Source organism: Chrysemys picta, chromosome 3 (genome assembly GCF_011386835.1).
Source record: "Chrysemys picta bellii isolate R12L10 chromosome 3, ASM1138683v2, whole genome shotgun sequence".
Classification (NCBI taxonomy): domain Eukaryota; kingdom Metazoa; phylum Chordata; order Testudines; family Emydidae; genus Chrysemys; species Chrysemys picta.
In genome coordinates this window covers 115,191,686-115,212,363 of record NC_088793.1, presented here as the reverse complement: position 1 = coordinate 115,212,363, position 20,678 = coordinate 115,191,686, and the positions used below count along the sequence as shown (strand labels likewise).

The window sequence follows — 20,678 nt, the reverse complement described above, 5'->3', positions numbered from 1 at the left end:
AATACCCCAATGTGACATTTCAACAGAGATGCAAGATGCATCAATGATCCCTGAATATGATGCAGAGTTTAATAGTCTGATCCCATGAGTATGACCACACTTTGAAATTTAATATATAATTTGCTTACTATACAGGGGATTCCCAGAATACTGTATTGGAAATTCAGGACCAGACCCAAACTTCCCCGAGTTTGAGTGTGTGCACATCCACATTTTTGGTCTGTTACCAACTCTAGAAAGTATTACACATTTTAAAATGTATCTTAACATCTGCACAAGTGGCAAGTTAAGTCAAATGAACTTTATGGAGTGATATTTTCTACACCCTAAATTAAGTAATTTCTCTCATATACTCATTTTTAATTTCTTAATAATTAAAGTGAATGTGTATGTGTATCATACTATATATGACATGCGTCTGATGAAGTGGGTATTCACCCACAAAAGCTTATGCTCCAATGCATCTGTTAGTCTATAAGGTGCCAAAAGACTCTTTGTTGCTTTTTCCATATATATATATATAGTCACTTGTTCATGTCTTTTTACTTCTGTCAGGGACAAATCCCTGACAGAAAGTTGATGACACTCCTCCTCCCCCGCAAACCCAGTATTTCCTCCATTTTAGCCCTGCTGATATCCTTCCACCAGAAATAGCTGCAGAACTTCTCTCCACTATGTCTTAATTGATGAGTGTACTGATTAGCACAAGACATTTCTTCTCACAGGCTAAGTGCACTATCTTTGAAGAGATGCCTCCTTTTGCAAGGATCTAGGATCATGAAAAAGTCTCTTGCCTGGCAATGGAGAGCACTTACCACAAGGTGGCAATCCAAGCCATCACAAATTTGTCAACTGGGAGCTTTCCCATAATTTTCAGATTTCAATAAGATAATTACTGAATTTTTCTGTCTATAGCTACATACGTTCTTTGTCACTTGTTCCAGAGCCAGATGTTAAAGTTCAGTAGCATGGCGCCGGACTTGGACCGTCTGAACGAGCTGGGTTACAGGCTACCCCTGAATGATAAAGAAATCAAAAGGATGCAGAATCTGAACAGGCGGTGGTCCATGATCTCATCTCAGACGACAGAAAGATTCAGGTTGGGTCAGCTAAAAGGACATGTATTACTCTCTGTTAGTCATTCTGAGCTGGAAAAGGCAGTTTAATGCATGGCATGTGAAACTTTTGCTTTGCCTGCACTATGTGAATTTTGCTGGTATAGCAAAACCAGTAAGAACAGAAGAATGGCCATACTGGATCAGACCAAAGGTCCATCTAGCCCAGTATCCTCTCTTCAAACAGTGGCCAGTGCCAGGTGCCCAAGAGGGAATGAACAGAACAGATGATCACCAAGTGATCCATCCCCTGTCACCCATTCCCAGCTTCTGGCAAACAGAGGCTAGGGACACCATCCCTGCCCATCCTGGCTAATAGCCATTGATGGATCTGTCCTCCATGAATTTATCTAGTTCTTTTTTGAATCCTGTTATAGTCTTGGCCTTCACAACATCCTTCGGCAAGGAATTCCACAGATTCTGTGTGTTGGGTAAAAAAATACTTCTTTTGTTTGTTTTTAAACCTGCTGCCTATTAGTTTTATTTGGTGACCCTAGTTCTTGTGTTATGAGAAGGAATAAATAACACTTCCCTATTTACTTTCTCCACACCAATCATGATTTTATAGACCTGTATCATATCCCCCTTTTTTCCCCAAGCTGAAAAGTCCCAGTCTTATTAATCTCTCCTCATATAGCAGATGCTCAATACCCCTAATAATTTTTGTTGCTCTTTTTTGAGATGGGGTGACCATGTCTGTACGCAGTATTCAAGATGTGGGCATACCATCCATTTATATAGAGGCAATATGATATTTTTGGTCTTCTTATCTAACCCTTTCTTAATGATTCCCAACGTACTGTTTGCTTTGACTGCTGCTGCACATTGACTAGATGTTTTCAGAGAACTATCCACAATGACTCCAAGATCTCTTTTTTGAGTGGTAACAGCTAATTTAGACACCATCGTTTTATATGTATAGTTGGGATTATGTTTTCCAGTGTGCATTACTTTGCATTTATCAACATTGAATTTCTGCCATTTTGTTGCCTAGTCACCCAGTTTTGAGAGATCCTTTTGTAGCTCTTTGCAGGCTGCTTGGGACTTAACTATCTTGAGTAGTTTTGTAGTCATTTAAGGTGTCAAGAAACTTCATCTCTGCATCCCATCCTGAGGTGACATGTACCCAGTCAATATGGGGATAGTTGAAATCCCCCATTATTGTTGATTTTTTTTATTTTATTTTAATAGCTTCTCTAATCTCCCTGAGCATTTCACAGTCACTATCACCATCCTGGTCAGGTGGTCGGTAGTATATCCCTACTGCTATATTATTATTTGAGCATGAAATTACTATACATAGAGATTCTGTGGTACAGTTTGGTTCATTTAAGATTTTTACTTCATTTGATTCTACAATTTCTTTCACATGTAGTGCCACTCCCCCACCAGTTCGACCTGTTCTGTCTTTCCGATATACTTTGTGCCCTGGTATTAATATGTCCCATTGGTTATCCTCATTCCACCAAGTTTCTGTGATGCCTATTATATCAATATCCTCATTTAATACAAGGCACTGTAGTTCACCCATCTTATTATTTAGACTTATAGAATTTTATATATAAGAACTTTAAAAACTTGTCAATTTTTAGCTGTCTGCCATTACATGATGTAATTGAATGGGACTTTTTTTCATCCTTCCTGTATAGGCTCCCCCTTTCCCAAAAGTTTCTCCAGTTCCTAATAAATCTAAATCCCTCCTCCCTACACCATCTTCTCATCCACGCTTTGAGACCCTGCAGTTCTGCCTGTGTAACTGGCCCTGCACATAGAACTGGAAGCATTTCAGAGAATGCTACAGTGGAGGTCCTGGACTTCAATCTCTTACCTAGCAGCCTAAATTTGGCCACTCTCCTATCCCTCCCTATGTCATTCATACCTACATGTATCACGACCACTGGCTCCTTCCCAGCACTACACATAAGTCTATCTAGATGTCTCAAGTCATCGCAAACCCAGCTATCTGTGTTTCTAATGATCGAATCGCCCATTACTAATACCTGTTTCTTCCTAATAACTGGAGTTCCCCCTGGAGAGGTATCCTCAGTGTGAGAGGATACCACAACATCATTCGGAAGGAGGGTCCCAACTATGGGATCATTTCCCTCTGCTCCAGTTGGATGTTCTCCTTCCCTGAGACTTTCATCCTCCTCAGCAGCACAGAGGCTGTTAGACAGGGGTAGGACCATTCTACTGTGTCCCAGAAAGTCTGATCTATGTATCTCTGTCTCCCTTAGCTCCTCCAGCTGAGCCACCCTAGTCTCCAAAGCCCAGACATGGTCTGAGGACCAGGCGCTCCTTGCACCAAATGCACACATATGCCACCTGCCCATAGGGCAGGTAATCAGACGTGCTGCATCGGGTGCAATAAACTGGATAGCCCCCACTCTGTTACTGGACTTCTGCCTGCCTATCTTTTTACTCCTGAAGTTAGTTCCTTTGTTAAGGTTTTGTTTTTTTCCAGGGGGGGTTTTGTGGCTTAAGTTTAAAGAATGTTGCATGTATCTTAAACTCCCTCGCAAAACTCCCCTGTTAGCTAGCTTCACTGGTCATTTAGGAGCTGGCTTTTTAAAGCCCATGTCTTCCTGAGTATAGCTACATTGGCAAAAGCCTCTTGTGTGGATGTAGTTATATCAGTATAAAAGTTCTTATACTTTTCTCTGAAACCAGCATAAACTATGCTGATATAGTTGTTCCAGCATCACTGCATGTATACCAGGGCTTTTGCCCAGTATATTTATGTTGGTAAAAAAAAAAAAAAAATCACATCCCCAACCAATGTGGCTGTGCCAGTAAAACTTAAATGTGGATCAGGCCTTTTTATGTTACCAATATTGCATTAACTGATGCTACTTTCCTTTGGGATCACAACTAGGGTTTCCGTCTACACTCAAAAGTTTTGTCAGCACAATTATGTAGATTAGGAGTGTGAAAAATCACCCCCCTAAACAACATAGGTTTGTTGGCAAAAGCCCTAGTGTAAACCCAATTCTCCTGGCAAAAAACCCAGTTAGTATAGATGCAGTTATCCTATTTTGGTATTGCATTCAGGGTCTTGGTTTAAGTTATATCATCAGAAGAACTTTTTTTTACCAGTGTGAGCTATGTCTCCACTAGGGAGGTATAGCTCTGCTGGTAGATCTCTACTGGCAAACCGTTTTAAGTGTAGACATGACTTCAGGCATTGTTATAAAGTAATAATGAGCTTGTTCCTCTATATATTGAGCTAAGAGGCAAAGGGAATTCTACCAAAAGAAAAGTTATGGTGATTGTCTGTTTATGAACACAAGTTAACATTTTAAATTATACTGTTTTTGTTTACATGTAGACTAAACAAATGGGGAAAAGGGTGAGAGAACAAGGGGGTTCCACATCAAACAGTTTCCTAGGATAAGGCAGCATGTGGGTTTGTGATGGAAAAGCTGCATCAGCCAGAATTGTAATGGCTCCATGGAAAACCACTGTCATTTTATTTTGTGTGAGCTGGAGGCATTAATTAATCGACCTTTCATCATTTTAGTAAGCTGCAGTCTTTCTTGCTGCAACACCAGACCTTTTTGGAGAAATGTGAGAGTTGGATGGAATTTCTGGTTCAGACTGAGCAGAAACTGGCTGCAGAGATTTCAGGAAACTACCAGAGTTTGTTGGAGCAACAGAGGGCACACGAGGCAAGTTAAAACAAATGGACTTTATGGAGAGACATTTTACTGTACCCTGAAATAAGCTACCTCTGTTATATCCTCACTGAGAATATTGTATCTTAATTATTTAAGCATGTGGATATATAAAAATATAGACCATTAGTGTGCAATCTGTGGCTCATATACCTATATTCTTTATATAAAAATCATCAAGTTTTCAAGCATCTTGTAATTTCACAGGGTTGTTTCTTCCATTTGACATCCCATTATCCTCATCTGCAGTGTTTGCTGCATCAATTCCCAGTCTTTTAATCTCCCAACACGCTCTTAGCTCCCATTGCTTCCCTGCTCCATCCTCATCTCCCTGTCCTACCCAATTAGCTTCCTAGACTGAGACTGAGATGATGGGAACTTCTGTAAATGTATTAACTACTAGCTTCTTAGCTGCCTTTCTGAAATTCTCAGGCCCACAATCCTGTTTTGGCAATAGCGAGATGATTAGGTGATAAACTCCTTTCTGTCCCACATACCTACCTGTAACAAAATTGATACTAGTTTTTTACATGGATTAAACATACAGATGGTGGGTGTGGGTGTGTGTGTGTGGGTGTGTGTGGGTGTAGATTCCTACATATCCCAAAAAATACTGTCAGAAAAATTCTGCAAGGATATCAGAAAGCACCATTCTTCTGGACTAGATGACCTCTTGAGGTCCCTTCCAACTCTGATATTCTATGATTCTATGAGATATATTGGATAAAAAAATTCAGAAGGATCTAAGGTCCAGATTTTTGAAGATATTTAGGCACCTAACTCCCATGAGAAGTAGGCACTGAAATACATTTTAAAATCTGGAAGTAAGTAACTTAGGAGCCTAAACAAATTTTCAATAGTAATTTAGGTATTTAGGGGCCCAAATCCTATTGACTTTGATTAAGACTCAGGGCTTGTAAGTGCCTAAGTCACTTTTGAAAATGGGATTTTGGCTCCCAAGTCACTTGGGCACTTCTGAAAATATTACCTTGTCTTTTTTTCTCCTTGAGTCCTTCTGAAAAATATATTTTTAAATAATCGCACAATGGACCATATGCTCAGCTGATGTAAATCAGCACAACTCCATTGACTTAAGCAGAGTTATAGTGATTCACTCCAGCTGAAGATCTGGCCCAGTATTTCTACTAAAAAAATTTTAAAAATCCAAAATTTTGATTTGATTAGTGTAAAAATAAAAAAGTAGCTAATACATTTTCAGTGTTACCGTGCAACTGTGCACCTCTGTCAAAAAGGGTTTATCAGCAATGTAAAATGGTCTTACAACGTTGTTAAGTTTGTACCAGGTTTTGGTTCAAAAATTCTTCATGCAGATATCTGACTTCAAAAAGCAAAGAACTATAACATATTTATATTTAAAAACATTTCAGAAAATGAGAAGTGCCCAAATACTCCTGAACCACAAGATTCTAAATTCCTCATACAGCTTGTGTTTAAAACATGCTGTCAATCGCAGTATTATTGCCAAAGGATGCCTAGAGCCCAGGTTCTGTTGAACTTGTTTAGCTTTTATGTACAGTAAAAAATATTCCATTCCTGGGAAGAATAATCACTCCTCCCTCCTCTTCCCCAAGACTGAGGGTTTAATCCCATTCTCACTGAAGTTGATACCAAAACTCCCATTGAGCTCACCTGGAACAGGATTAAGCCTTGAGTGAATTAAATGAGAAGTGAAATTTTTGCCAGTGATAGCAAAAACCTTTCAGGTGAAAACCTTTGAGACCTTTGCTTTGAAACCACTTCTGTCTCTTTTTTAATAGCTGTTCCAGGCAGAGATGTTCAGTCGCCAGCAGATTTTACATTCAATCATCATTGATGGGCAGCACCTACTAGAGCAAGGACAGGTGGATGACAGGTAGACACTCGTGTGTGTGTGTGTGTTAGTTATTTATTTGTGTGTGGTAACACATGCTGTGTACTAGATAATTTCCAAACAGAAAAGAAGGCATATGGTGCTGACATTGAGGAGAACACCATATAAAGCCAAACAGGCAGAGGGTAGGTGAAAGTCGCAGAAGATGTAAGTAAAGCAGCTAAGGTACTGATTGGCCATGTCTTGGTAATACAATGCTGTATTGTAATTACCAATGTGTCAGCACAATACTGGGTTTTTTAATGTAAATTATTCTCACTTACTCCTCCAACTTGACATTTTTGGGAACAGAGCAGCTCCCAGGCTGTTTCTGCAGGCTAGAATGCACATAGTCCCTGTCACCTTCCACAATGACGTGCCTCCAAAATGCCCCCTACGCCAAGGGGGCGAGCAATGGGTGGTGTACAGCCAGCTACACCTGCTTTATGTCATTTGGGAATTACACTATCCCAGGAGAACCACCACTGACTCTTCATATCAGTTTTCTACCCACTTTGCACCACAAATGGGATGGAGTGAGAACCAGCATGTGGCTAGAATTAAATATTAATGATGAAACAAGTAAAAATCAACACACACCACTAATGTATATGGAATGCTTTTGCTGTAGAGATGCCAACCTTATCCAAACTGTACTATATATCAGGACTTGCCATAAATCCCTCCCCCAGTACAAATGTTAATGTTTGTTTCCTACTTTGAGATCAGTGATAGGTGTCTTTCATGCCTAGATTTGTCTGAGAGAGGGTTGTGAACTTTCATTGGGTTTGCCAATAATTTTTACAAAGATTTCAGTTTGGATTAAGATGTTTTCCTTGAGAAGAGCATTACAGCCTTTTGTTTCTGGCTATTGTCCTGAAATGTGGTAGTTTTAGATCCTAGTTGAATGTTAGCTGCCATGTGAAAGAGTAGTGCATCCCTTTCTACTAGGATTTTATAGATAGCTGTCAGAAAACATACATTTTTCAGCTTTTCATTTATTAAAGAAATGGATCAAAGATACAGTTCTTACCCCAGGTTTGTATTGTTTGTTTGTTCTCTAATAGGGATGAGTTTAATCTGAAACTGACGCTGCTCAGTAATCAATGGCAAGGAGTGATTCGCAGGGCACAACAGAGGAGGGGAATCATTGACAGCCAGATCCGCCAATGGCAACGTTACAGAGAGATGGCAGAGAAACTACGCAAATGGCTGGTGGAAGTGTCCTATCAGCCAGTGAGTGGACTGGGTGGTGTTCCTATTCCACTGCAGCAAGCCAGAGCCCTGTTGGATGAAGCGCAAGTATGTCCAAGACGTTAAAATACTTGTATAGTCCTTTTCCCGTATGCTTTAATGTTTAGTTGAAAGAAGTTTTGTTTATCTTAAGTGTGCTAGAATCGAATTAACTACAATAGTCATGTATCAGTGGAGTCCAGCCACAGAAATATTGGACATAGTTGTTTTTCACAGTAGAGAATAGACTTAGTAGCGTACCTCAGAAAGAATGAAAGCTCGATTTATAGATCTAAAGAAATCCCAGTGACATAGCGTTTAACAAAGACTATGCAAGCAACAGCTGAGGATTTCCTTTCACCAGTTACCTATTTCCTTGATTCACAACTGACCTCCCAGTGAAGTCTGTATGTGCTCCTATATGGTTCTTTTAATTAGTCTTTGGTCTTAAAGACATACCAGAGCTAAGATAATGTTTAGAAGGCCTTGATCTCTCATGCTGTCAATCTTTGTGCAAAGTCAGACAAATCCACTTATTAGCTTGGAATTGGCAAAGCTGAAAATAGCAGTGCTGATGCACATACGTGTCTGCTGTGCTCTTCACAGCAGAAGTCAGAAGAGAGGAGCTTCTCCCTTGCAGAGTTTCTGAACTACTCAAGTGGAGGAGGAGGGGGAAAAAGTCAGTTTTCTCATCCCCACCACCCTCAAAATCTCTGTGTGCATTGGGGATGAAGAGAGGAAACCTTCTGTCTAGTGACCTACTGGTTGAACTGTAAAACAATGCATTTGGGTAGCAGCCCACTGTATCTAAGCTAAGATCTCTCATGTAGCAATGAAAAATGTATTTTACCAATCCTGGCTTTAGGGTCACTTACACGTAATAACTCACTGGAATTAAAAACAAAATGCTAACAAATCATTGGCTCTTTGCAGCTTAGAGAGAAAGTTCTCCTACGGCAACAAGGGAGTTACATTTTAACTGTGGAAGCTGGGAAGCAGCTGCTGCTCTCTGCTGATAGTGGTGCTGAAGCAGCCCTGCAGATAGAACTCACGGAAATTCAGGAGCACTGGAAATTAGCCACCGTTCGTCTTGAGGAACAGAAGAAACAGCTCACCTTCCTACTGAAAGTAAGTGCATGTGCTGAATGAGTAGGCACAAAACCACACACAATAACTGTTATGGCATAGTGAAGAAGTGTAATCAAGAGGAATGATCACAGGCCTTGGCATCAGGAATTTCTGTGTATTAAATCTTGCTTTGCCACTCGCTCACTGTATAAACATGGGCAAGTCATTTAACTACACTGCCTCATTTTCCCCATCTATAAAATAGGGGTAATAATACTTCCCTCTCTTATGTGACTATTGTGAATATTTACTAGTTAGCGTTTGCACAGCACTGATGTGTAAATGTCTATATTTGTATTAAGTATTATACTGATATTTTAGTGAACATTGCAGAAAGCATGTGCATTTTATTTTGCAACATTATGATTAGTCATTCCACGTATACATTGTATTACAAATATTGCAAATCTCCCCCTTCAACTCAAATGCCAGTATATGGACTTACCTAGCCACCAAGTAATCTAGTTTTCTCTCCAGCGTCTTGACTACTCATTGTTTAAGACAAATTTCTTAGATCTTGGAGGAGAGACCGTTAAAACATGTTTTAATTTAAGCAGTCTCGAAAATGCATGCTAAGCACTCAACATGCTAGACTGGAATTTAGCCACATCTTTCATCTATTTCATGAATGGAAATGGGGCATGTCATTAAATTCCCATGATGAAATATTTTTGCACCTGCAGCACATTGTTGACTCTCATTCAGTTTGTGATCCACTATAACCCCCAGATCTTTTTTCAGCAGTACTACCACCTACTCAGTTATTCCCCATTTTGTAGTTGTGCATGTGATTTTTTCCTTCCTAAGTGAAATACTTTGCGCTTGTCTTTCTTGAAATTAATTTTGTTGCATTCAGACCAGTTCTCTAGTTTGTCATGGTCATTTTGAAATCTGAATCTGTCCTCCAAAGTGTTTGCATCCCCTCCCAGCTTGGTGTCATCCCCAAATTTTATAAGCATACTCTCCACTCCATTAAAGAAAATACTGAGTAGTGCTAGACCCAAGATTGACCCCTGTGGGACCCCACTAGGTACACCCTCCCAGTTTGATAGTGAACCATTGATAACTACTCTTTGAGTATGGTCTTTCAACCAGTTGTGCATCCACCTTATAGTAAATTAATCTAGACTGCATTTTCTTAGTTTGTTTATGAGAATGTGATGTGGGACTGTCAAAAGTCTTACTAAAATCAAAATGTATCCCTTCTAATGCTTCCCCCATGGATTTAGGCCAGTATCCCTGTCATCTTCTAGCATCCCCCCACCTGACAATACAATAATTTCTGTTTGGCTGGGGAGCTCACATGGATGATCAGACAGTAGGGGGCATTTGGACACCTCAGGAGACCAGAACATACACACATCTTCTGGAACACAGGGCAGTCCGAGAATCTTACAAATCATTTCTACCACTCATCCATGTTCTCAGATCCTCATAATGTTGGACAGTTTGACAACTGTATTCTCCATAAACAAGCAGGGAAGAGTGAGATCAATCCCCCTGTGTATAGAAGCGGTCACCTTATAGAACTGGTGTATCAAGGACCATATCACCCTATTGGCTACATACCTTCCAAGAGCTCAGAATTTGTTGGCAGACAGCCTAAGCAGGCATTTTGCCATTGATCACGAGTGGGAATTATGTGATTCAGTGGTGAACAGCATTTTGGGCAAACAGGAAGTACAACAAATACTGCTGCACGGGAGCTCAAGGTCAGTACTCCAGAGGTGATGCTATACTACTGCCTTGGATAGAGCACTTCAGCTATTCCTTCCTTCTCATCCCACTACTACCTCAGGTTCTATGGAAGATTCGACTGGATAGGGCACTCTCATCGTCCTCAAATGGCCCAGGCAATTCTAGTTTTCAAGTCTTCCAAAAATGTCATCCCATCCACTTAAAAGTATTTGGCATAAGGAGAATAGCAGATTCAGACATCCCAACCCATTTCATCTCATGCATCAAGCTTAGTATGTTCCTGCTCTGAAGCTATGCAACTCATTCTTAATAGCAGAAAGGCTTCCACCAGAAAATGTTACCTGCCAAGTGGAAACATTTCTCTCTTTGGGCCAAACAAAACCAAATATCCCCAGAGACCACGATATTCCCTCTTTTTTAGACTATCTTACTCTTGTGACAGCAGGCCTTTCTCTTAACTCACTACAGGTTTACCGGGTGGCAGTCAGTGTATGTCATCCAACATCGGGTGTTGTTTGATTTTTTTCCCTTACTTTTGAAAGATCTGTCAGAACCTTTCCTCCAGTAAAGAAACCAGCCTCTCACTGGAATCTTAACTTAGTGCTTTTAGCACTCATTAAGCTACCCTTTGAACTCCTAGCTAAGTGTTCCATGTCTCAACTGTCGATAAAGGTTGCCTTCCTCATTGCCAACACTTTGGCCAGAAGGGTAAGTGAACTTGGGGCCCTGATGGCCAATCCATCATACACAATATTCCATAAAGACAAAAGTTTTTCTCTCTGACCACAACAAAATTCACTCCTAAAATAGTTTCAGAATTTCACATAAACCAGTTGTTTCACTTACCCATGTTTTTCCTGAAGCCCTGTGCCTCTAACCAGGAAAGGAGACTTCATCCCATTGACATGTGACAAACACTGGCATTTTACCTGAAGAGAACAAAATCGTTCAGAAGGTCACCTGGCCTGTTCGTTGCCATAGCAGAATGAGTACAAGGACAAGAATCTCCAAGTGGATCTCTGGCTATATCGTATTCTGTTACCAGTTGGCGCAGTCTCCTCCCTCACCCAGGGCAAGGGCTCTCTACAAGGGCAGAAGCAGCCTCAGTAGCATCACTTCACATAGTTGCCCTCCAAATATTAAGCAGGAGCACCTCTTGGAGTTCCATCTTCATGTTACACCTTGGCTGAGGCATTCTTTGGGACAGTGATTTTGGAAGCAGTAATCCACCTGCATCGTTGCTCCCTCCTTCTCTTTGAGTACTGTTCGTCAGTCACCCACAGTGGAATCTCTTCAAAGAAGAGAAAGTGACACTTTATTGTGTAACTGGAGTTCTTCAAGATGTGTGGTCTAGGTCTGTATTCCACTTCCCACTCTCCTTCCCCTCTGCCTTGGTTTTTGGCAAGATTCATGGTAGGAAAGAAACTGGAGAAATGGTCAGTCTGCCCCACCCCTGACATCCTCAGTGAGGAGCATGAGGAGAGGGCACAGGCCAACGGACACTGCTAGCAAGATTTCCCCCATCTCATGTTCATGGAGCACAAATGAACCCAGAGTGGTATACAGATAGGGACCACGCATCTTGAAGAACTCCAGTTACAGAAAGGTAAGTAAGTTCTCTATCCACTGGGCCCTGGCTTCAGTCTCCTTTCTCAGCTACGCTGGAGTTTTCTCCACCAGCTCCCATACTGAGCCCTGGCCCCTCGACTGAGCGTTCCTGAGGTGTCTGTTCTCCTACAGACTCTGGCTTAGGACCCTTCTCCGGATTCCCAGTGGTTCCTCCCCTCAGACTGAATTCTCTCTCTTATGAGGCCCTGGTTCCATAAAGTCATCACCTGATGCCTCTTAGTCCCACCCGTCTCGCTGAGAAGCAACTAATTGATTACGACTTGGGTTCAATAGATGTAACTAGTTGGCTCTTAACCATTTTTCATAATCTCTCTAGTTTTGTTATAAGTAGGAGGAAGCAAAATAGTTCAAGAGAGCCAAACCATGTATGTTTTGTAAAAGCTCAAATAAATAATTCTCTCTTTCCAGCCTCCTTCCTCCATACCCAACTTCCACAAACTTTGCCGCTATGTCATCAAATCCCTTACCAGGTCTGGAAGTGTCATGCACTTGAAGTCTTCCTGGTAGTTAGGGAAGTCTAATGGATTCTGAAATCCCTGTGATCAAGCAAAAATATGTAACATGACATTCACACATGGAGAAGGGGAAGAAACTTAGAATGAGAGTTGTACGAACAGCCTAGTGCCAGCTCACATTAATTTCAGGTACCTGGGTCCCTTGTTGCACCCCAGGGGAAAAGACAGTACCACAAATTGGAAGGTCTGCTATAACTATATACATTTATTTAAGTAATCATATAATGTAATATTTTCAGATTCTTATTAATTGTACATTTTAGTATGTAAGAAAATACTGAGTAATATATTGCTTATTTACTAGATAATTAACTTTTGCTCATGATTTGTGTCAATCTGCATTAAGATGGTAACTGGGATTTAATTATACATACAAAACAATTTTTTTATTTAAATGTTTTACGAGATTATGATAAGTTTAGGCCTTAATGTATTTTGTATTAAATTCAGATTTCATTTTAAACCAGTTCATTTTTTAAAAGAAAAACTTATTATGATTTAAATAAAAAATTAATCTGAATACAAAAATCATTGATGTTTATCCACCATAGTTATGCCCTCATTAAGACAACAGAAATGTCAGCAGTGGCAATGGAAGTTCTTATTGAAGATGAGTGGTGCCTTACATTTCAAAACTTGAATCTTTAGATAGGTAAAAGTGTGCATCAAAAACTCCAGTAAAAATACATGCATGACGACGACTTATGCCACTTATGAGAAATTTTGGCTAAACAGCTATAAACAAGTGGCACTGCAAGTAAAATCCATCCACATAAACTCACAAGGCATTCTTTTTCATGCATTTCACTGTTGAAACCAGCAAGGTCTAATGCATTCAACAACTTGCACATGCAACTTTACAGAGCATGTATCTAGTTTATTCATTATGTGATATTTAGAAATAGCCCTGATATTGAAATGTTAACTGGGTCTGTGCTTTTTGATGGAATGATGCATTTGCCTTCCTCTTGCTTACTACATCATCTGAAGATGGTCGAAAATCTTTAATCAGAAGGAAACTTGTAGTCTGTGACTGCAAAGTCTTTGTTTTATTTTTGAAAGCTAATATGACAGCAAAACTCTTTCTTATGCTGAAACTCGCACCCAAAAAAATTGTATAGAAATAGAATCTTACCACTTCAAGGGAGAAATCAGATGGGGTGTTCCCTGTATTCTTAACTGTTTCCCCTCCCCCCCCCCCCACTTTTATCTGCTATCATAAAAAGGAATTTGTGAAGCTAAGTCCTGGCCTCTCTAGTATCATACAACTGACATTCTGCAAAAGAAACGTATAGTTGTACTCCTCTGAGTTCTTTAGTCTGGTCAATTCCTGCAGTATTTATGTATGTCAGCTGTTGTCTACTAGGATTTTAGTAGACTGAATGGGATTACTTCTTCAAAGTACAATGGGTTGCCTAATGAAGTCATTCCTAAGGGACGCATGGAACCCTTTTTGGCAGAGAGAAGCAACATTGCAAGGTCAAAATCAGACCTTGAGAACTCTGTGGCAATAGAAGAGGTTTAGTTTTTCCTGCTGCTAGCACTGGAGTACAGCACAATAGACAATATGCTCTACTGGTGCATGCCATCCAGACTCTGAGACTTGAATATTATATTAAAAGGGCTTATGGAGACATCCTATTATGCAAATATCCTCACCGCTTGTTGATATTGGTGCCATGAGTGCAGGGGACTGGACTAGATGACCTCTCGAGGTGGCTTCCAGTCCTATGATCCCATGATTATTTAGTCAGCTTGAGTGATTCAGGATGATGAGCCTCTTTCCACTCTCTCCCCTCTCCCCTCCCCCCTCCCCTTCATCTGGAATAAAGTCTAATCATAATTGTTCTTCTTTCAGGACTGGGAAAAATGTGAAAAGGGCATAGCAGACTCCCTGGAGAAACTAAGATCCTTCAAGAAAAAGCTTTCTCAGCCATTGCCCGATCACCACGATGAGCTGCATACAGAGCAGATTCGTTGCAAGGTACAGCACTCTGTTGAGCACCATCTGATCTGCAATTTGCTTGTCTTGGAGCATCTTTAGCCATTATAAGCCTTGGCATTACTGACTATATACACCAGCAGCCCATAATTACTGCATGTGCAATTTCCTGCCTGTGTCTGCATGCACATTTTGTGTGTGCATCTGTTCGTTAGATAGTGTTTGCACAGCACTGATTAATGTTTGTACAGCAGTAGGAAGATATAGGGCCTGTCTTTAATCTCACATTGGTGTAAATTAGGTTACGTCAATGTAAAACCAAAGTAAATTGGATCAGAATTAGGCCCATAAAGAGCTATAAAAGTGCTAAGTATTGGTGGTTCTTTTAAGTTTAGAAGTTCTTACTGCATGATTCTTTCAGATGAGACAAGTAAAAGTTCACAGATTTAAAACCGTGTAATTTCGATGCTCTTTACTCCTGCTCAGGATAATTGTATGTCACAAACTTTTATCCTGCATTAGCTGCAATTTAGAAACAAACTGGGAATCCCAATCTCATTCTTCCTTTCTTAAAATCAGAGGGTAAACATGCTGCAGACTGCAAAGGGATGGGCCCAAACCAAAATCTTGAGTCCAGATAGCCCTGAACTTTGGAGAAGTTAGACTCTGGGATTTTAGTTTAGACCCATTTCAACTTGTTTAAGGGCTGATGTATCTTGCTGTATCAGTTTTACTACCAATGGGACCTCCCTTCTAACTCTGAAAAAAAAAAAAAGACCACGTGTAAGACAGCAATTATAAATAATACTATTAAATATAGTTGTAACTCTCCATCTAAACATTGGCTCTGTTAACAGACTTGGTTTGCTTGATACAATAGGACTTCAATGTTAGGGCCTATGGTTAACAAGTAAACATAACTTTGTATAATACAACTATTGCCAAACCTCTAGTAGCATAAAGAGCTTGATTTTTTTTCTCATGCATTTTTTTTTAAACCAGGAGCTAGAAAATGCTGTTGAAGGGTGGACGGATGACCTTGCGCATCTGACACTGCTGAAGGAGACTCTAGCTACCTACATCAGTGCTGATGATATCTCAATCCTCAACGAGCGCATTGAGCTGCTGCACAGGCAATGGGAGGAGCTGTGCCACCAGGTAAATGTGACACTGAACTTGGATGTGATTATGCACATGAAAGGGGCATAGGGACAGCTGAATGTGGTTAGCAACTGTTAGAACAGACAGGTACCAGCTGGATGACAAACTGGCATTTGAATTTGAACTGAGACTCATCCATTTGTAAGGTATAATTTCATCAGTCTCCTAATGCAGAGGTAGAGCTAAGGAAGTAGAATTTGGCATGTCAAATGCAAGCTTTATCCAGAGGAACAACACACACTTTTGACGGTGGGGCAAGGTGGGAAATATTTTCAGCCATACTGATTTACAGATATTTAAAACAAAAGAGTGGAGAAAATACCCACTAAAATTCAGGAGTTAGCAGATGTAACCTTAAAGTGATCACTCACTTAATAGCAAACTTAGAGTGGAATAACCAAAAGTCTGCCCATGAAATGGAACAATAACCAAGAAGATTGCTGGAAGGAAATTGTGACTAACCTAATAGTTAAAGGATGTGTACAGTATGTGTCTGCAATCTCTAAACGGGTTCATCCTTACATTCCTGGAGACCAACTTTTCTGGTGAAATGTCCATTGAAAGCAATGGCCATGCCAAGACCAACAAAAGAAAGAAAGCAGGATTATGTATTTTATTATAATAGCAGAACATTTCCTTTTAAAAACTTTGCTTCTCTGTGGAGCTAAGATTAATAACAGTCCAGTGTATCTTCAAGTATTTGCTTTAGTTACCACTAATATTTCAAGATTTCCTGTAAATGATCACTTCACTGAGCCAGGGTATAAACAAACTCAGAAAAAACTATATTAAAGATAATGTTAAACTTATGGCATAATTGGCCCACAGGAATACAGAAGAAACAGAACAGCATCATTGGCTTGAGGGAGGTGGGGACAAGATAGTCTGATGTGAGAAAAAATCCACTATACCTTGTACTCTGTTGATACACTTTTCCTTGTGTTTAAAAAAAAGACTACACATTTCTCATTCTCTTTGGCTTGGCTGCCCGCTTAATTCCTTGGCACCATGTGGGAGATAAATACACAGTGCTCCCAGTGCATTTTATAGTTGCTGCTTATGCTTAGAAATCCTGGCTCCAGATTTAAAGTTGCCACCTATCCCAAATTTTCCAGATTGCCCTGATTTTACTTGTGTACTCCAAAATGTATCGAGCAGTGAAGAACCATTTCACTTTCAAAAGACAAACAAACAAACATTGTAGATCAGCAAAACATAGTTACATTGTGCCAGTGACGTGATATCCTTTCTCATTATGGTATGGTGCAAACAAATCTGTCCTGTAGGATAAACATTAAAAGGTATCAAAGGAATAGACTTAGTTTTGGAAACCTGTAGAATTCCAGTTGGGCACTCAGACTGGAGGATGCTTTTCCTGTCTTTTGAATGAAGTTGACAGGGTCATGAGAGAGACAATTAAGCAGCATTCACGGGTGAAAAGCTTTCATGCATCATAAACTCTCATGAAACAAAGCAGAAGTTGAACTGGCTGCATGTTGGTGAATGGACTACAAGACCTTTTCCATATAGACTCTGATTGGTTTTCCCAGATTCCTGCTACACACCTTTCATGCTAAAGGGGAGGGCTGATTAAAGATTGGAGGTCTTAGTCGAGGGGTAGGCAACCTATGGCACGCGTGCCGAAGGCGGCACACAAGCTGATTTTCAGAGGCACTCTCACTGCCTGGGTCCTGGCCACCGGTCCGGGGGGCTCTGCATTTTAATTTAATTTTAAATGAAGCTTCTTAAACATTTTAAAAACCTTGTTTACTTTACATACAACAATAGTTTAATTATATATTCTAGACTTATAGAAAGAGACCTTCTAAAAACATTAAATTGTATTACTGGCACACGAAACCTTAAATTAGAGTGAATAAATGAAGACTTGACACACCACTTCTGAAAGGTTGCTGACCTCTGTCTTAGTCTGTTATGTATCAGAGGGGTAGCCGTGTTAGTCTGGATCTGTAAAAAGCAACAGAGAGTCCTGTGGCACCTATAAGACTAACAGATGTATTGGAGCATAAGCTTTCGTGGGTGAATGCCCACTTCTTCGGATGCATCCGAAGAAGTGGGCATTCACCCACGAAGTCTTAAAGGTGCCACAGGACTCTCTGTTGCTTTTTAGTCTGTTATTTACATATTTAACCTTCCAGGATGTAACCAAATGAATGAGGCTTTTTTTTTTCTTGTTCAGTAGTTGGGTGTTACCACAAAAGGAAATGTGCTGTCATTTGTATCTGACTTTAAAAATCAAAAGCTTCAGTTAGAAGAGCAGTAAGTTGTATACGAAAGAGCAGGTGCAATGCTCATATGATCAGTGGAGCTGATGTAGAGTCAGAAGCAACTCATATTTCAGATGAGGAGGAAGAAGCTGTAGTAAGTAGGATGCCATTACATTGTAGCCATGCAATTATCAGAAATTTTGACAGGAGAGATTAGTTTACTGTGAATACTGTGTTTAATATTCTTTCAAGTCCTCTTCATATTTGCCCAAATGTCTTGTAATTCACAGTTTGAGATGGAAATATCGTTCTTCTAATTTCTTAAATATACAGCAGTCTCTTACTTTTCAAGTGACGTGTGACAAGCCTCCATTTCCTGTGTATGCTGTTGCTTTGTTCTCTGTTTCAGTCTGCACTTATCGCCTGTTCATTTCTGTCATAGCATTCTTTAGCCCTTGGGACTCTCTGGTCACGGAGTACCAATGTTGCAAAATTAGAGGCACTCACAAAATATGTGCATGTGGACACAAGCATGGAATTGCACATGCATTTGCAATTTCTTGGTTTATGAGTGCTGCCTATCTCACCCGTGCACACATTTTGCAGATACAATTTACATACCAATTGTTTATAGTTTGCCCATACCATGTATGCATCCTCCTGGACATCCATTTGGTTTGCAGTCTTAAAAATGTCATTGTTCTAAGGGTCAAGCATCTATTTTGTGCTAAACAGTCTGTCTCTGTTGGGGTTTGTACTTCCAAATAAAGAAACAAAAGTATCAATGTACATTGTAATTCTTAATAAATGAAAATATTGACTCTAAACACAAGGAAAGGGCTATTTTTTAACTGTGCTATGGAAACCTGAATTAAAGACCACAGGTTTGTATCTTATCATGAAGCAAATTATATTTAGAGTATACTCTTCCCCATGTGCCACAGGATCTGGCTACCGGCATCCTGAGATTAATGCTAACCTTGAATTTATAATGAGTCATGCAAGATTTTTGTAGCACAACTCCCATTTACCTTAATGGCAGCCAGGTAGCTAAAACTCTTTGCAGGGCTGAGAATTTACCTCTGAGAATTAGTGTGTTCTCATCTACTAACTGTTCTCTCTTTTATTGACTCCCTCTGTAAACATTACAAGATCTCCTTGCGTCGGCAGCAGGTGAATGAGAGACTGAATGAGTGGGCAGTCTTCAGTGAGAAGAACAAGGAGCTCTGTGAGTGGCTGACACAAATGGAGAGTAAGGTCTCTCAAAATGGAGACATCCTCATTGAAGAGATGATAGAGAAACTCAAGAAGGTAAAGTTCTTTTGGTTTTATATGTTTAAATACTGTTATGTGCAGCTTTTCTTCTTCTCTTTCTGGGTTATCAGAACTTGAATAATCTGGTACCACCTGTGTTATAGACAGAACACTGTATTAAATGGGCCACTGGTCTGATCCAATATATGGCAGTTTGTATGTTCCAATGAGAATTTTTGTCAATGTTTTTCTCTAATTATGTGCCTTTTCCCTGTGCTTCTTGAAGTGGATTTCTCAAAATACAAAGAAATACCCCCAAATAAATACATCACCAAGAAAGGTGAATGCTTTACTAAATGCCTGATCACAAGTGTCCGTAAACCACTTATGAATTATTATACATGCATTTGCAAAATATTTTTCTTTCTTTTGATTATTTATGTTTATATGGTGGTGGTGTTTACAAGGATTTGTTCATTCACCAAACTATTTCCAACTTAGTATTAGACACTGCTTATGTTTATTCTAGTTCTTCCAGCAGCGCTGAGCTGAATGTGTTCTGAATAAGCTTCTTGATCTCTGTGATTCCTCTTTGCCATCTAGGATTATCAAGATGAAATTGCCATGGCCCAAGAGAATAAAATCCAGCTCCAGCAAATGGGAGAGCGTCTTGCCAAAGCCAGTCATGAGAGCAAAGCATCAGAAATCGAATATAAACTTGGCAAGGTCAATGATAGATGGCAACACCTTCTGGATCTGATTGCAGCCAGGTAAAAACAGCTGCTTTGTTTTTAAACATTTCATGGAATAGAATCCTCTATTGGAATTCATAAGGCAGCTGAGTTCCTAGCTCAAGGAAGGACTCAGAACTTTTTCTTACCTGTCTCCACCCACTCCGTCCACTTAACTGTGATCTGTAATTGCTCTCAGCCTACATGCTTGGTTGAACTTATCCTTCCTGATCCACTGTATCTGCTTCAGGAAGTTCAAAACCAGTATCTATTAGAGTGACCAAGACTGGCTGTAGTCAGAAGTGTAGTGTCTTCTGGTCAAGGGTGGTCATTTTAAGTTGAAAGGGGGTACCTAAAGCAAGACTTAAATCTTTAGTTTTCTTTAAAGGGCAGCACAAAGGGTGCTAAGTGAATCACTTTTAAAAATCCTACCCAAAGGACAGTTTATGGCAGGTGGTTTAATTTTTCTATCTGTTTTTAGATTAGTGAAGAGGGAGAGA

The 20,678-nt window shown here is 40.0% G+C and overlaps 1 protein-coding gene across 22 annotated transcripts in view; it reads left to right on the top strand.

Moving 5' to 3' along the window:
- The window catches only part of SYNE1 (spectrin repeat containing nuclear envelope protein 1), a 488,794-nt gene that overhangs the window by 422,798 nt on the left and 45,318 nt on the right, over nucleotides 1-20,678 (top strand). For 21 of the 22 annotated variants that reach the window (XR_010599728.1, XR_002889944.3, XR_010599727.1 and 18 more), the window contains 9 exons: nucleotides 945-1,099; nucleotides 4,636-4,783; nucleotides 6,568-6,662; nucleotides 7,727-7,961; nucleotides 8,826-9,020; nucleotides 14,721-14,846; nucleotides 15,807-15,962; nucleotides 19,346-19,504; nucleotides 20,051-20,217. Coding sequence is in view for 19 of the 22 variants with exons in the window: in XM_065588833.1 (XP_065444905.1) it covers nucleotides 945-1,099; nucleotides 4,636-4,783; nucleotides 6,568-6,662; nucleotides 7,727-7,961; nucleotides 8,826-9,020; nucleotides 14,721-14,846; nucleotides 15,807-15,962; nucleotides 19,346-19,504; nucleotides 20,051-20,217 (1,436 nt within the window). In the remaining 3 variants the exon portion in view is untranslated. Of the gene's footprint in view, nucleotides 1-944; nucleotides 1,100-2,627; nucleotides 3,295-4,635; nucleotides 4,784-6,567; nucleotides 6,663-7,726; nucleotides 7,962-8,825; nucleotides 9,021-14,720; nucleotides 14,847-15,806; nucleotides 15,963-19,345; nucleotides 19,505-20,050; nucleotides 20,218-20,678 lie in introns of those variants that run through there. The other variant, XM_065588839.1, reaches the window with a different exon arrangement.